This window comes from Thermobia domestica, chromosome 4 (genome assembly GCF_964235325.1).
Source record: "Thermobia domestica chromosome 4, izTheDome1.hap1.1, whole genome shotgun sequence".
NCBI classification, from domain to species: domain Eukaryota; kingdom Metazoa; phylum Arthropoda; class Insecta; order Zygentoma; family Lepismatidae; genus Thermobia; species Thermobia domestica.
This window is the reverse complement of record NC_137457.1, coordinates 226774877-226792489: the sequence shown is the minus strand read 5'-3', so window position 1 is coordinate 226792489 and position 17613 is coordinate 226774877. Positions and strand designations below refer to the sequence as shown.

Genomic DNA, 17613 nt, shown 5'->3' with positions numbered 1-17613 from the left:
TAGTATCTGCCATTGTAAGTAGGAAACCTTTCGACTCCAATTTTAACATGTGTTGAACCAATTCCTCTTCTCCAGAACCAGGTGGAATTGGGAACCTAATTTAGGTTGATATCCGTGGTCCTTTTTCAGTTTATGTTGCAATGTCCTTCGCGGAATTCCAAATGTTTTACTAGTCAGTGTATATTTTCATACTTTCTTTTATCGCGAACAAAGTTGCCTGTGCTGCTGCTTCTCGATATGAACATCGTTGTGTTTCTCCTTGATATCTCCAACCATTGGACTGGAACAGAAAATACTGCATTTATGTAGCTCTTTTTCATCAAATATAAACAACAGTAATCAAATATCTAATTCTTGTTATTTATATTTTAAGTCTATAAATTATCCGATGTATAGTTCACAGTTCGTCCATTTTTAAATATCCAACTAGCAATCATATATAAGCAATCATATCCAACTAGCAATACGTATTATCTTGAATCAGACATGCAAATGTACGCGTTATACATGGTGTTCCGGGAGGAAGGAGCAATATTTTGGAAAATTGTATGGGTGATTCTAAGCAAAAAAAAATTCATATGAACAGCGGTCCTAATCGCTACGGTTTGAGAGCTATAGGTTGTGAACCGTTTTTGAATTCATGTTGGTTATTGATCACAATGTATTTATTCTACAGAGGCGAGTCGTAGGGATTTGAAAGGTGAGGGAAGATCCTTCCATCGGTATGCAAAATGTGGCAGTGGTGTCTCTGGAAGAGAAGTTATTGAGGGATATTTAGAAATCAGTCTTGACATCCAATTTCTTTAAAAAACTGCAACTTTTCCAAATTTCCCTCAATAGCTTTCCTTCCAAAGACACCACTGTAGTATGCTGTATGGAAAGGCCATTCCATCACCTTTCAAATCCAAATTCAAATCTCACCTACGTAGAGTATTTACAGAGTGAGCAATACGCAACATAAATCAAAAGTGGTTCACAATTTGTAGCTCTCAAACCGTTGAGATTAGGACAAATGTTCATATGAACTTTTTTGCTTAGATTCACCCATACTACCATTTCCCAAAATATTGCCCCTTCCTCCTTGGACACCCTGTATATATACTTCTAATTCTTTGTACCACTCACTTGAAGTAATTTCCGCGTATGTGCGTTTTAACCCAACAACAATATGAGCATTTTGCCCCTAACAAAAAATGTTCGTATATGTCGCGACTCTGATCAGTAGGCTTTGTTCTCAGCCACATGGGCCATAGAATTGTATTCACCACTTCAGCTACCTTACTCCAAATTGGCATATATCTATTAATGTTACACATTGTTTTCAAACACAATCGTTTTTGCAATGTCTTAATATTATATCATAACATGTTAAAATATATATGTGATATTTTATGTTCAACTTACCTTCAAATTTCAGCGCTCGTTTCTGCAACTCTTCTTGCCTTGTAAAGGCTTGCGCGCGGTACATCCCATATTAATCAGCGTTCCAAGATAACTGAGAAACTTTGTTCTGCGCATTTAACCCGTATGTGCGTTTTCCCCTGAATGACTCTATATGAAACATTAACGTTTTTTTTAACTTTTAATCTTAAACGTATATCATTCATCAGTATTTAGAAAATATCGTGTCACATGTCACCAACTTTTAATTTGCAAACTACTTATTAATCCTACTTACCAACGTTGAGAATTGTTTTAAAGCAAGCATTAAGAATTATTTCGAATTTTATACGTACAAACAAAATATATTACTTAAATACAATTTAATAGCTTGATATAAAATACTTACTGCTAAATAGTCATAACTACAATTAGGATGTGCTTCAATCTGCACTCGGTCGAAATAAAATTGAATCAGCTTATTGTAAGGTACGCTTATTAGCCAGTAACAATCACGATTTCTTGGATAAGGTCCGGGATAACCAGGTGATCTAATAGCACCATGAGAAACTCCTGCTAATACACCACCGCATTCTGTAATAAGATAATAATTTACAAATTACTGTGGTTAATATTAAACTTCTGTTAATGTGTACTTGAACTACTTCTGAAATGAAAAATGAATGCAGATAACCTGATACCTACAGGAAGGGGACACGTGACAAAGAATACGGCAGTAATGTAACACAAGCAATGTTGCCGCCCAACATAAATTTATAGTTTTTAAAAAAAGATGCCATTTTATGGTATTAAAACCGTTGGCATAAAACGTGAAATAAGATAAACCAAAGGTGGTTTATCAGTGTTGCAAAATAAGGGAGATACGAATTTTAAGTAGCTCAGAATTTCGGCCAATTTTTGTTCATTTTTGTCCACCCAAGAAAATATTTTGTACCATTCAAATAAAGAGGATAGGCCATTTCAAAATTTGGGGCACTTCGATCACCTGTAGTGCGACATCTTCAAATTCTAATTTTAAGTAGCTCAGAATTTTGTCCAGTTTGTGTACATTTTTGTCCACCCAAGAAAATATTTTGTACCATTCAAATAAACGAGGGAGGGCCATTTCAAAACTTTGGGCACTTCGATCACCTGTAGTGCGACCTCTTCAAATTCGAAGTTTAAGTAGCTCAGAATTTTGTCCAAATTTTGTGCAGTTTTGTCCACCCAAGAAAAAAAAATGTACCATTCAAATAAACGAGAGTATTATTTCAAAATTTGTGGCACTTCGATAACCTGTAGTGCGACATCTTCAAATTCGAAGTTTAACTAGCTCAGTATTTTGTATAATTTTTGTCCATTTTTTCCATCCAAGAAAAAAAAATTGTACCACTAAAATAAACGAGGGAGGGCCATTTCAAAATTTGGAGCATTTCAACCACCTGTAGTGCGACATCTTCAAATTCTAATTGTAACTAGCTCAGAATTTTGTCCAATTCTAGTACATCTAAAGATAATAATTTGTACCAATAAAATAAACGAGGAAGGGCCATTCAAAATTTGGGGATAATTCGATAACATTTAGTGCGACATCTTACAATTCCAATTTGTATCAGCTGTAAATTTTATCCATTTTTGTCCACCCAAGAATATATTTTGTACCATTGAAGTAAACGAGAAACGGCCATTTTAAAATTTGGGCACATCTGTCACCTGCAGTGCGAAAACTTGAAATCCGAATTTTAACTACCTCAGAATTTTGTCCAATATTTTTTCATTTTTGTATATCCAAAAAATAGTGTAACATTGAAATAAACGAGGGAAGGCCATTTCGAAATTTGGGACACTCCGATCACCTGTAGTGCGACATCTTCAAATTTGAATTTTAAGTAGCTCAGAATTTTGTCCAATTTTTGCCCATTTTTGTCCACAAAAGCATATATTTTGTACCATTCAAATGAACGAGGGAGGGCCATTTCAAAATTTGGGGCACTTCGATCACCTATAGTGCGACATTTTCAAATTCAAATTTCAAATAGCTTAGAATTTTGTCTATTTTTTGTTCATTTTTGTCAAACCAATAAACAATTTTGTACCATTCAAATAAACGACGGAGGGCCATTTAAAAATTTGGGACACTTTGATCACCTGTAGTGCGACATCTTCAAATTCGAATTTAACTAGCTCAAAATTTTGTCTAATTTTAGTTCATTTTTGTCCAACCAATAAACAATTTTGTACCATTAAAATAAACGAGGGAGGGCCATTTCAAAATTTGGCACACTGTGTTCACCTGTATTACAACATCTTTATCTGAATTTTAACTAGGTTAGAATTTTGTCTTACTTTTGCCCACCCAAGAAAAAATTTTGTACCACTAAAATAGAAGAGGTATGGCCGTTTAAAATTTAGGAAACTTCTGTCACCTGTAGTGCAACATTTTCAAATTCGAATTTTAACTACCTGAGGATTTTCTCCAATTTTTGTCTATTTTTGTGCATCGAAAAAATTGTACCATTCAAATAAACGAAAGAGGCTCATTTACAAATTTGGGGCACCTCGATCACCTGTATTGCGTCATCCTCAACATCGAGTTTCCACTACCTCAGAAAAATGGACAAAAATTGGACAAAATTCTGAGCTAGGTAAAATTCGATTTGAACATGTCGCACTAAAAGTGATGAAAATGCCATACATTTTGAAATGGCCCTCCGTCGTTTAATTGTATGGTAGAAAAATTTTTCGGGTGCACAAAAGTGAAGAAAAGTTAAACAAAATTTTGAGCTAGTAAAATTTCGAATTTGAGGATGTCGCACTACAGGTGATCGAAGTGTGTCAAATTTTGTACTGGCCCTCCCTCCTTTATGTGAATGGTACAGAGTTCTCTTGGGTGTATAAAAATGGACAAAAAATTGAAACTGGAATTGAAGGTAGTTGAAACTGGAATTTGAGGATGTCCCAATACAGGTGATCGAAGTGCCCCAAATTTTAAATGTCCCTCTTTAGTATACACCGTATTTTAATTTTACAAATTTTTTCGGTTCACAAAAATGGACAAAAATTGTAGAAAATTCTGAGGTAGTAAATTCGAATTTGAAGATGTCGCAGTACAAGTGATCGAAGTGCATCAAACTTTGAAATGGCCTTGCCTCGTTCATTTGCATGTTACACAATTTTTGGGGTGTTAAAAAAAGTAAAAGAAATTGGAAGAAATTCTGAGGTAGTTAAAATTCGAATTTGAAGATGTCGCACTGCACGTGACATATATGAAGCAAATTTTGAAATGCCCTCGTTTATTTCAACCTCACAAAATATTTTCGTGGGTGGACAAAAATGGACGAAATTTATTGTTAATACAAATTGGAATTGAAAGATGTCGCACTAAATGTTCTTGAGGTACCCCAAATTTTGAAATGGCCCTCCCTCGTTTATTTGATTGGTACAAAGTTTTAACTTTAGGTGGACGAAAAATGGAGGAATTCTGAGCTACTTAAAATTCGAATTTGAAGATGTCGCATTACAGGTGATCGAAGTGCCCCAAATTTCTAAATGGCCCTCCCTCGTTTATTTGAATGGTACAATATTTTTACTTGGGTAGACAAAAATGGACAAAAATTAGACAAAACTCTGAGCTACTTAAAACTCGAACTTGAAGATGTCGCACTACAGGTGATCGAAATGTCCCAAATTTCGAAATGGCATTCCCTCGTTTATTTGAGTGTTACTCAATTTTTTGGGTGTACAAAAATGGAAAAAAATTGAAAAAATTCTGAGATAGTTAAAATTCGAATTTGAAGTTGTCGCACTGCAGGTGAAAGATGTTTCCCACATTTTGAAATTTCATTTTCTCGTTTATTTCAAGGTTACAAAATATTTTCTTAAGTGGAAAAAAATTATAACTAGGCCTAATACGAATTGAAATTGAAATTGAAAGATGTCGCGCTAAATGTTATTGAGTTATCCCAAATTTTGAATGAGCCTTTCTACTTTTTTGATGGGTAGAAATTTTTGTCTTTAGGTGGACGAAAATTGGAAGAAATTTTGATCTAGTTAAAATTCGGATTTGAAGATGTCGCACTTCAGGTGGTCGAAGTCCATCAAATATTGAAATGTGTCTCACTCGTTTATTTTAAATGGAACAATTTTTTTTTCTTTGGTGTACAAAAATGGACAAAAATTGGACAAAATGCTGAGCTACTTCAAATTCGAATTTGAAGATGTCCAATACAGGGCATGAAAGCGCTCCAAATTTTGAAACGGCCCTGCCTCGTTTATTTGATGGTATAAAAATTTTGTTCGGTGAACAAATATTGACAAACTTCTGACGTAGTTAAAATTCGAATTTGAGGATGTCACACTGCAGGTGACAGATGTGTCCCAAATTTTGAAATGGCTCTTTCTCGTTTATTTCAATGGTACGAAATATTTTCTTGGATGGAAAAAATGGGCAAAATTTGTAGGTTATATAAATTGAAATTGGAAGATGTCGCATTAAATGTGATCGTATTACCCCAAATTTTCAATGGCTCTCCCTCTTTATTTGATGGGTACAAATTATTATCTTTAGGTGGACGAAAATTGGAAGATTTTGTGAGCTAGTTACAATTCTAACTTGAAGATGTCGCACTAGAGATGGTCGAAGTCCCCCCAAATTTTGAAATGGCCCTCCCTTGTTTATTTTAAAGGTACATAATTTTTTCTTGGGTGAATAAGAATGGACAAAAATTGGACAAAACTCCAGGCTAGTTAAACTTCGAATTTGAAGATGTCGCACTGCAGGTCATCGAAGTGGCCCACATTTTGAAATGGAACTCTCTTATTTACATGAATGGTATAAAATTTTTCTTCGCTGAACAAAAATGGACAAAATTCTGAGGTAGTTAAAATTCCAATTTGAGAATGTCGCACTGCGGGTGATCGAGGTGCCCCAAATTTTAAAGACATCCTGTAGTTTATTTTAATGGTACAAATTTTTTCGGTGCACAAAAATGGACAAAAATTGGAGAAAAATCTGAGATAGTAAATTCGAATTTGAAGATGCAGTACAGGTGATCGAAGTGCACCAAATTTTGAAATGGCCTGACCTCGTTTACTTGAATGTTACACAATTTTTTGGTGTACAAAAATGGAATAAAACTGGAAAAAACCTGAGGTAGTGAAAATTCGAATTTGAAATTGTCGCACTGCTGGTGAAAGATGTCTCCCAAATTTTGTAATGGCCCTTTCTCGTTTATTTCCATGGTACAAAATATTATCTTAAGTGGAAAAAAGGGACAAAATTTATAGCTAATACTAATTTACATTTGGAAGGTGTCGCACTAAATGTTACTGAGTTACCCCATATTTTGATTGACCCTCCCTCCTTTTTTTTTTTTTTTTGATTGGTACAATTTTCATCTTTAGGTGGAAGAAAATTGAAAGAAATTCTGAGCTACTTAAAATTCGGATTTGAAGATGTCGCACTAAAGTTGATGGAAGTGCACCAAAATTTGAAACGGCCCTGCATCGTTTATTTGAATGGTATTACATTTTTTCTTCGTTGAACAAAAATAGGCAAAATTCTGAGGAAGTTAATATTCGAATTTGAGGATGTTGCACTGCATGTGACAGATATGTCCCAAATTTTGAAATGGCTCTCCCTCGTTTATTTGCATGGTAAAAAATCTTTTCTTGGGTGGACAAAAATGAACAAATGGATAAATTCTGAGATACTTAAAATCTAGTTAGAAGATATCGCACCACAGGTGGTCGAAGGGTCCCAAATTTTGAAATGGCCTTCCCACGTTTATTCGAATGTTACACAATTTTTTGGGTGGACAAAAATTAGAAAAAAATTAGAAAAAATCTGAGGTAGTTAAAATTCGAATTCGAAGCTATCGCACTGCAGGTGACAGATGTCTCCCTGATTTTGAAATGACCCTCCCTGGTTTATTTCAACGGTACAAGATATTTACTTAGATGGAAAAAATTGGCAAAATTTATAGCTAATACAAATTGAAATCGGTAGATTTCACACTAAATGTTACCGTGTTACCCAAAATTTTGAATGGCCCTCCCTCGTTTATTTGATGGGAACAAAGTTTTAACTTTAGGTGGACGAAACGTGGAAGAAATTCTAAGCTAGTTAAAATTCGGATTTGAAGATGTCACACTACAGGTGATCGAAGTATCCCATATATTAAAATGGCTCTCCCTCCTTTATTTTAGTGGTACAATTTTTTTTCTTCGCTGGATAAAAAGGGACAAAAATTGGACAAAATTCTGAGTTAGTTGAACTTCTAATTTTAAGATGTCGCACTACAAGTGATGGAAATGCCCCAATTTTTGAAATGGCTTCGCCTCGTTTCTTTGAATGGTACAAAATTCTTCTTAGGTGGACAAAAATGAAAAAAATTGTACAAAATTATGAGCTAGTTAAAATTTAAATTTGAAGATGACCACTACAGCTGATCCAAATGCCCCAAATTTTGAAATTGCTATCCCCCGTTTATTTGAACGGTATAAAAATTTTTCTTGGCTGGATAAAAATGGACAAGAGTTCATCAAAATTCTGAAATAGTTAAAATTCGAATTTGAAGATGTCGCACTGCAGGTGACCGAAGTGCCCCAAATTTTGAAATGGCCGTTTCTCATTTATTTCAATGGTACAGAATATTTTCTTGGATGGAAAAATGGACAAAATTTATAGCTAATACAAATTGAAATTGGAAGATATTGCATTAAATGTTGTCGAAGTATCCCAAATTTTGAATGGCCATCTCTCGTTTATTTGATGGGTACAAAATATTTTCTTGCGCGGACAAAAATTGACGAAAAGTAGAAGAAATTCTGAGCTATTTAAACTTTTGATTTGAAGATGTCGCACTGCTGGTGATTCAAGTGCCCCAAATTTCGAAATGGGCCTCCCTCGTTTATTTCAATGGTACAAAATATTTTCTTTGATGGAAAAAAATATACAAAAATTATAGCTAATACAAGTTGAAATTAGAAGATGTCGCACTAAATGTGGTCGAAGTACCCGAAATTTTGTGTGGCTCTCCCTCGTTTATTTAATGGGTACAATTTTTACCTTTAGGTGGAGGAAAATTGGACCCAATACTGAGCTAGTTACAATTCTAGTTTGGAGATGTCGCACTGCTGTTGATTGAAGTGCTCCAAGTTTTGAAATGGCATTCCCACGTCTATATTAATAGTACAAAATAATTTCTTGCGTGGAAAAAATTGACGAAAATTTGAAGACACTCTGAGCTAGTTACAATTCTAATTTGAAAATATCGTGCTACATTTGGTCGGAGTGCCCTAAATTTTGAAATGGCTATTCCTCGTTTATTTTAATGGTACAAATTTTTTTCTTCAGTGTGCAATAGTGAACAAAAATTGGACAAAATTCTGGGCTAGTAAAAAAATTCGAATTTGAAAATGTCTAATTACAGGTGACCGAAGAGTCCTAAATTTTTAACGGCCATCCCACGTTTATTTTAATGTTACAAATTATTTTCTTATTTGGACTAAAATGGACAAGAATTGGACAAAATTCTGACCTAGTTAAAATTCGAATTCGAAGATGTCGCACTACAGCTGATCGAAATGTCAAAATTTTGAAATGGGCTACCCTCGTTTATTTGAATGTTACACAAATTTTTGGATGTACAAGAATAAAAAAATTGGACAAAATTTTGAGAAAGTTAAAATTCGAATTTGAAGTTGTCGCACTGCAGGTTCCACATGTCTCCCAAATTTTGAAATGGCACTTTCTCGCTTATTTCAATGGCACAAATTATTTTCTTGGATGAAAAAATGGACAAAATTTATAGCTAATAAAAATTGATATTGGAAGATCTCGCAATGTGAATATGTCACACTACGGGATTCGAAGTGCCCAAAATTTTGAAATAGCCCTCCCTCGTTTATTTGAATGGCACATAATTTTTTCTAGGGTAGACAAAAATAGACAAAAAGTGGACAAAATTCCGTGTCTCTTGAAATTCGAATTTGAAAATGTCTCACTTCAGGTGATCGAAGTGCCCGAAATTTTGAGATAGCCCTACCTCGTTCATTTGAGTGCTACAAAATATTTTCTTGGGAGGACAAAAATGGACAAAAATTGGACAAAATTTTGAGCTACATAAAATTTGAATTTGAAGAGGTCGCACTAGAGGTGATCGAAGTGCCCAAAATTTGAGATGGCCCTCCCTCGTTAATTTGAATGCTATAAAATGTTTTCTTCTGAATGCAACAATGGACAAAAATTGGACAAAATTCCGAGCTAGTTAAAATACGAATTTGATGTCCACTACAGATGATCGAAGTACCCCAAATTTTGAAATGGCTCTCCCTCGATTATTTAATGGTACAAAATATCTTTTAGGTGGACAAAAATTGGACAAAATTCTTACTTATTTAAAATTCGAATTCGAAAATATCGCACTACAGGTGATCGAAGTGCCCGAAATTTTGAAAAGTACCCCTCGTTTATTTCAATGGTACAAAATTTTTCTTGGATAAAAATGGACAAAAATTGGGCACAATTCTGAGCTAGTTAAAATTCGTATTTGAAGATGTACTACAAGTGATCAAAATGCCCCATATCTTGAAATAGCCCTCCTACCTTTATTTGAGTGGTACAAAATTTTACTTGGGTGAACAAAAATGGGGCAAAATTTTGAGCTACTTAAAATTCGAATTTGCAGATGTCGCACTACAAGTGATGGAAGTGCCTCAATTTTTTAAATGGCCCTCCCTCGCTTATTTGAATGGTGCAAAATATTTTCTTGGGTGGATAAAAATGGACAAAATTTCTACAAAATTCTGAGCTAGTTCAAATTCGAATTTTCGGATGCTGCACTACAATTGATCGAAGTATCCCAAATTTTAAAATGGCCTACACTTGTTTACATGAATATTGCCCATTTTTTGCGGTGTACAAAAACGGAAAAAATGGACAAAATTCTGAGTAAGTTAAGATTCGAATTTGAAGTTGCCGCACTGCAGCTGACACATGTCTCTCAAAATTAGAAATGGCCCTTTCTCGCTTATTTCAATGGTACAAAATATTTTCTTGGGTGGAAAAAATGGACAAAAGTTATAGCTAATACAACTTGAAGTTGGAAGATGTTGCACTAAAATTTATCTTAGTAACCCAAATTTTGAATGGCCCTCCCTCGTTTATTTGACGGGCACAAATTCGTATCTTTAGGTGGACGAAAATTGAACCAAATACTGACCTAGTTACAATTCTAGTTTGGAGATTTCGCACTGCTAATGATTGAAGTGCTCCAAATTTTTAAATGGCCCTCCTACGTTTATTTTAATAGTACAAAATATTTTCTTGCGTGGACAAAAATTGACGAAAATTTGAAGAAACTCTTAGTTAAAATTCAAATTTCCAGATGTCGCACTACGGCTGATCGAAGTGTCTCAAATTTTCAAATGGCCTATCCTCGTTTATTTTAATGTTACACAAATTTTTGGGTGTACAAAAATCGAAAGAAATTGGACAACATTCTGAGGAAGTTAAAATTCGAATTTGAGTTTTTGCACTGCAGCTGACACATGTCTCCCAAATTTTGAAATGGCCTTTTCTCGCTTATTTCAAAGGTACAAATTATTTTCTTGGATGGAAAAAATGCACAAAATTTATAGCTAATAAAAATTGATATTGGAAGATCTGGCAATAAATGTTATCGAAGTACCTTAAAATTTTGAATGGCTCACACTCGTTTTCTTTATGGGTACTAATTTTTATCTTCAGGTGGATGAATATTGGAAGAAATTCTGAGGTAGTTACAATTCTAGTTTGGAGATGTCGCACTGCTGTTGATTGAAGTGCTCCAAGTTTTGAAATGGCATTCCCACGTCTATATTAATAGTACAAAATAATTTCTTGCGTGGAAAAAATTGACGAAAATTTGAAGACACTCTGAGCTAGTTACAATTCTAATTTGAAAATATCGTGCTACATTTGGTCGGAGTGCCCTAAATTTTGAAATGGCTATTCCTCGTTTATTTTAATGGTACAAATTTTTTTCTTCAGTGTGCAATAGTGAACAAAAATTGGACAAAATTCTGGGCTAGTAAAAAAATTCGAATTTGAAAATGTCTAATTACAGGTGACCGAAGAGTCCTAAATTTTTAACGGCCATCCCACGTTTATTTTAATGTTACAAATTATTTTCTTATTTGGACTAAAATGGACAAGAATTGGACAAAATTCTGACCTAGTTAAAATTCGAATTCGAAGATGTCGCACTACAGCTGATCGAAATGTCAAAATTTTGAAATGGGCTACCCTCGTTTATTTGAATGTTACACAAATTTTTGGATGTACAAGAATAAAAAAATTGGACAAAATTTTGAGAAAGTTAAAATTCGAATTTGAAGTTGTCGCACTGCAGGTTCCACATGTCTCCCAAATTTTGAAATGGCACTTTCTCGCTTATTTCAATGGCACAAATTATTTTCTTGGATGAAAAAAATGGACAAAATTTATAGCTAATAAAAATTGATATTGGAAGATCTCGCAATGTGAATATGTCACACTACGGGGATCGAAGTGCCCAAAATTTTGAAATAGCCCTCCCTCGTTTATTTGAATGGCACATAATTTTTTCTAGGGTAGACAAAAATAGACAAAAAGTGGACAAAATTCCGTGTCTCTTGAAATTCGAATTTGAAAATGTCTCACTTCAGGTGATCGAAGTGCCCGAAATTTTGAGATAGCCCTACCTCGTTCATTTGAGTGCTACAAAATATTTTCTTGGGAGGACAAAAATGGACAAAAATTGGACAAAATTTTGAGCTACATAAAATTTGAATTTGAAGAGGTCGCACTAGAGGTGATCGAAGTGTCCAAAATTTGAGATGGCCCTCCCTCGTTAATTTGAATGCTATAAAATGTTTTCTTCTGAATGCAACAATGGACAAAAATTGGACAAAATTCCGAGCTAGTTAAAATACGAATTTGATGTCCACTACAGATGATCGAAGTACCCCAAATTTTGAAATGGCTCTCCCTCGATTATTTAATGGTACAAAATATCTTTTAGGTGGACAAAAATTGGACAAAATTCTTACTTATTTAAAATTCGAATTCGAAAATATCGCACTACAGGTGATCGAAGTGCCCGAAATTTTGAAAAGTACCCCTCGTTTATTTCAATGGTACAAAATTTTTCTTGGATAAAAATGGACAAAAATTGGGCACAATTCTGAGCTAGTTAAAATTCGTATTTGAAGATGTACTACAAGTGATCAAAATGCCCCATATCTTGAAATAGCCCTCCTACCTTTATTTGAGTGGTACAAAATTTTACTTGGGTGAACAAAAATGGGGCAAAATTTTGAGCTACTTAAAACTCGAATTTGAAGATGTCGCACTACAAGTGATGGAAGTGCCTCAATTTTTTAAATGGCCTTCCCTCGCTTATTTGAATGGTGCAAAATATTTTCTTGGGTGGATAAAAATGGACAAAATTTCTACAAAATTCTGAGCTAGTTAAAATTCGAATTTTCGGATGCTGCACTACAATTGATCAAAGTATCCCAAATTTTAAAATGGCCTACACTTGTTTACATGAATATTGCCCATTTTTTGCGGTGTACAAAAACGGAAAAAATGGACAAAATTCTGAGTAAGTTAAGATTCGAATTTGAAGTTGCCGCACTGCAGCTGACACATGTCTCTCAAAATTAGAAATGGCCCTTTCTCGCTTATTTCAATGGTACAAAATATTTTCTTGGGTGGAAAAAATGGACAAAAGTTATAGCTAATACAACTTGAAGTTGGAAGATGTTGCACTAAAATTTATCTTAGTAACCCAAATTTTGAATGGCCCTCCCTCGTTTATTTGACGGGCACAAATTCGTATCTTTAGGTGGACGAAAATTGAACCAAATACTGACCTAGTTACAATTCTAGTTTGGAGATTTCGCACTGCTAATGATTGAAGTGCTCCAAATTTTTAAATGGCCCTCCTACGTTTATTTTAATAGTACAAAATATTTTCTTGCGTGGACAAAAATTGACAAAAATTTGAAGAAACTCTGACTTAGTTAAAATTCAAATTTCCAGATGTCGCACTACGGCTGATCGAAGTGTCTCAAATTTTCAAATGGTCTATCCTCGTTTATTTTTAATGTTACACAAATTTTTGGGTGTACAAAAATCGAAAGAAATTGGACAACATTCTGAGGAAGTTAAAATTCGAATTTGAGTTTTGGCACTGCAGCTGACACATGTCTCCCAAATTTTGAAATGGCCTTTTCTCGCTTATTTCAAAGGTACAAATTATTTTCTTGGATGGAAAAAATGGACAAAATTTATAGCTAATAAAAATTGATATTGGAAGATCTGGCAATAAATGTTATCGAAGTACCTTAAAATTTTGAATGGCTCACACTCGTTTTCTTTATGGGTACTAATTTTTATCTTCAGGTGGATAAATATTGGAAGAAATTCTGAGGTAGTTACAATTCTAGTTTGGAGATGTCGCACTGCTGTTGATTGAAGTGCTCCAAGTTTTGAAATGGCATTCCCACGTCTATATTAATAGTACAAAATTTCTTGCGTGGAAAAAATTGACGAAAATTTGAAGACACTCTGAGCTAGTTACAATTCTAATTTGAAAATATCGTGCTACATTTGGTCGGAGTGCCCTAAATTTTGAAATGGCCATTCCTCGTTTATTTTAATGGTACAAAATTTTTTCTTCAGTGTGCAATAGTGAACAAAAATTGGACAAAATTCTGGGCTAGTAAAAAAATTCGAATTTGAAAATGTCTAATTACAGGTGACCGAAGAGTCCTAAATTTTTAACGGCCATCCCACGTTTATTTTAATGTTACAAATTATTTTCTTATTTGGACTAAAATGGACAAGAATTGGACAAAATTCTGACCTAGTTAAAATTCGAATTCGAAGATGTCGCACTACAGCTGATCGAAATGTCAAAATTTTGAAATGGGCTACCCTCGTTTATTTGAATGTTACACAAATTTTTGGATGTGCAAGAATAAAAAAATTGGACAAAATTTTGAGAAAGTTAAAATTCGAATTTGAAGTTGTCGCACTGCAGGTTCCACATGTCTCCCAAATTTTGAAATGGCACTTTCTCGCTTATTTCAATGGCACAAATTATTTTCTTGGATGAAAAAAATGGACAAAATTTATAGCTAATAAAAATTGATATTGGAAGATCTCGCAATGTGAATATGTCACACTACGGGATTCGAAGTGCCCAAAATTTTGAAATAGCCCTCCCTCGTTTATTTGAATGGCACATAATTTTTTCTAGGGTAGACAAAAATAGACAAAAAGTGGACAAAATTCCGTGTCTCTTGAAATTCGAATTTGAAAATGTCTCACTTCAGGTGATCGAAGTGCCCGAAATTTTGAGATAGCACTACCTCGTTCATTTGAGTGCTACAAAATATTTTCTTGGGAGGACAAAAATGGACAAAAATTGGACAAAATTTTGAGCTACATAAAATTTGAATTTGAAGAGGTCGCACTAGAGGTGATCGAAGTGTCCAAAATTTGAGATGGCCCTCCCTCGTTAATTTGAATGCTATAAAATGTTTTCTTCTGAATGCAACAATGGACAAAAATTGGACAAAATTCCGAGCTAGTTAAAATACGAATTTGATGTCCACTACAGATGATCGAAGTACCCCAAATTTTGAAATGGCTCTCCCTCGATTATTTAATGGTACAAAATATCTTTTAGGTGGACAAAAATTGGACAAAATTCTTACTTATTTAAAATTCGAATTCGAAAATATCGCACTACAGGTGATCGAAGTGCCCGAAATTTTGAAAAGTACCCCTCGTTTATTTCAATGGTACAAAATTTTTCTTGGATAAAAATGGACAAAAATTGGGCACAATTCTGAGCTAGTTAAAATTCGTATTTGAAGATGTACTACAAGTGATCAAAATGCCCCATATCTTGAAATAGCCCTCCTACCTTTATTTGAGTGGTACAAAATTTTACTTGGGTGAACAAAAATGGGGCAAAATTTTGAGCTACTTAAAATTCGAATTTGAAGATGTCGCACTACAAGTGATGGAAGTGCCTCAATTTTTTAAATGGCCCTCCCTCGCTTATTTGAATGGTGCAAAATATTTTCTTGGGTGGATAAAAATGGACAAAATTTCTACAAAATTCTGAGCTAGTTCAAATTCGAATTTTCGGATGCTGCACTACAATTGATCGAAGTATCCCAAATTTTAAAATGGCCTACACTTGTTTACATGAATATTGCCCATTTTTTGCGGTGTACAAAAACGGAAAAAATGGACAAAATTCTGAGTAAGTTAAGATTCGAATTTGAAGTTACCGCACTGCAGCTGACACATGTCTCTCAAAATTAGAAATGGCCCTTTCTCGCTTATTTCAATGGTACAAAATATTTTCTTGGGTGGAAGAAATGGACAAAAGTTATAGCTAATACAACTTGAAGTTGGAAGATGTTGCACTAAAATTTATCTTAGTAACCCAAATTTTGAATGGCCCTCCCTCGTTTATTTGACGGGCACAAATTCGTATCTTTAGGTGGACGAAAATTGAACCAAATACTGACCTAGTTACAATTCTAGTTTGGAGATTTCGCACTGCTAATGATTGAAGTGCTCCAAATTTTTAAATGGCCCTCCTACGTTTATTTTAATAGTACAAAATATTTTCTTGCGTGGACAAAAATTGACGAAAATTTGAAGAAACTCTTAGTTAAAATTCAAATTTCCAGATGTCGCACTACGGCTGATCGAAGTGTCTCAAATTTTCAAATGGCCTATCCTCGTTTATTTTAATGTTACACAAATTTTTGGGTGTACAAAAATCGAAAGAAATTGGACAACATTCTGAGGAAGTTAAAATTCGAATTTGAGTTTTTGCACTGCAGCTGACACATGTCTCCCAAATTTTGAAATGGCCTTTTCTCGCTTATTTCAAAGGTACAAATTATTTTCTTGGATGGAAAAAATGCACAAAATTTATAGCTAATAAAAATTGATATTGGAAGATCTGGCAATAAATGTTATCGAAGTACCTTAAAATTTTGAATGGCTCACACTCGTTTTCTTTATGGGTACTAATTTTTATCTTCAGGTGGATGAATATTGGAAGAAATTCTGAGGTAGTTACAATTCTAGCACTAATATTTCGCACTACAGGTGACCGAAGTGCCCCAAATTTTGAAACGACCCTCCCTTGTTTATGTGAATGTTACTAAATATTTTTTTCGGTGGACCAAAATTGACGAAAATTTGAAAAAAATTCTGAGATAGTTAAAATTCTAATTTGAAGGTGTCCACTACAGGTGTCCAAAGCGCCCCCAAATTTGTATATGTCCCTCCCTCGTTATTTCAATGATACAAAATATTTTCTTGTGTGGAAAAAATGGACAAAATTTATAGTTGATACAAATTGAAAATGAAAGATTTCGCACTAAATGTTACCGTTTTACGCTAAATTTTTAATGGCCCTCCCTCGTTTATTTTAATGTTACAAATTATTTTCTTATTTGGACTAAAATGGACAAGAATTGGACAAAATTCTGACCTAGTTAAAATTCGAATTCGAAGATGTCGCACTACAGCTGATCGAAATGTCAAAATTTTGAAATGGGCTACCCTCGTTTATTTGAATGTTACACAAATTTTTGGATGTACAAGAATAAAAAAATTGGACAAAATTTTGAGAAAGTTAAAATTCGAATTTGAAGTTGTCGCACTGCAGGTTCCACATGTCTCCCAAATTTTGAAATGGCACTTTCTCGCTTATTTCAATGGCACAAATTATTTTCTTGGATGAAAAAAATGGACAAAATTTATAGCTAATAAAAATTGATATTGGAAGATCTCGCAATGTGAATATGTCACACTACGGGATTCGAAGTGCCCAAAATTTTGAAATAGCCCTCCCTCGTTTATTTGAATGGCACATAATTTTTTCTAGGGTAGACAAAAATAGACAAAAAGTGGACAAAATTCCGTGTCTCTTGAAATTCGAATTTGAAAATGTCTCACTTCAGGTGATCGAAGTGCCCGAAATTTTGAGATAGCCCTACCTCGTTCATTTGAGTGCTACAAAATATTTTCTTGGGAGGACAAAAATGGACAAAAATTGGACAAAATTTTGAGCTACATAAAATTTGAATTTGAAGAGGTCGCACTAGAGGTGATCGAAGTGTCCAAAATTTGAGATGGCCCTCCCTCGTTAATTTGAATGCTAT

General features: G+C 34.2%; 1 protein-coding gene across 1 annotated transcript in view; it reads right to left on the bottom strand.

Moving 5' to 3' along the window:
- Positions 1–17613, bottom strand: part of LOC145683884 (cubilin-like) — a 1291374-nt gene that overhangs the window by 856301 nt on the left and 417460 nt on the right. The window contains exon 16 of the mRNA XM_081755522.1: positions 1790–1974. Coding sequence (XP_081611648.1) covers positions 1790–1974 — 185 coding nt within the window. The remainder of the gene's footprint in view (positions 1–1789; positions 1975–17613) is intronic.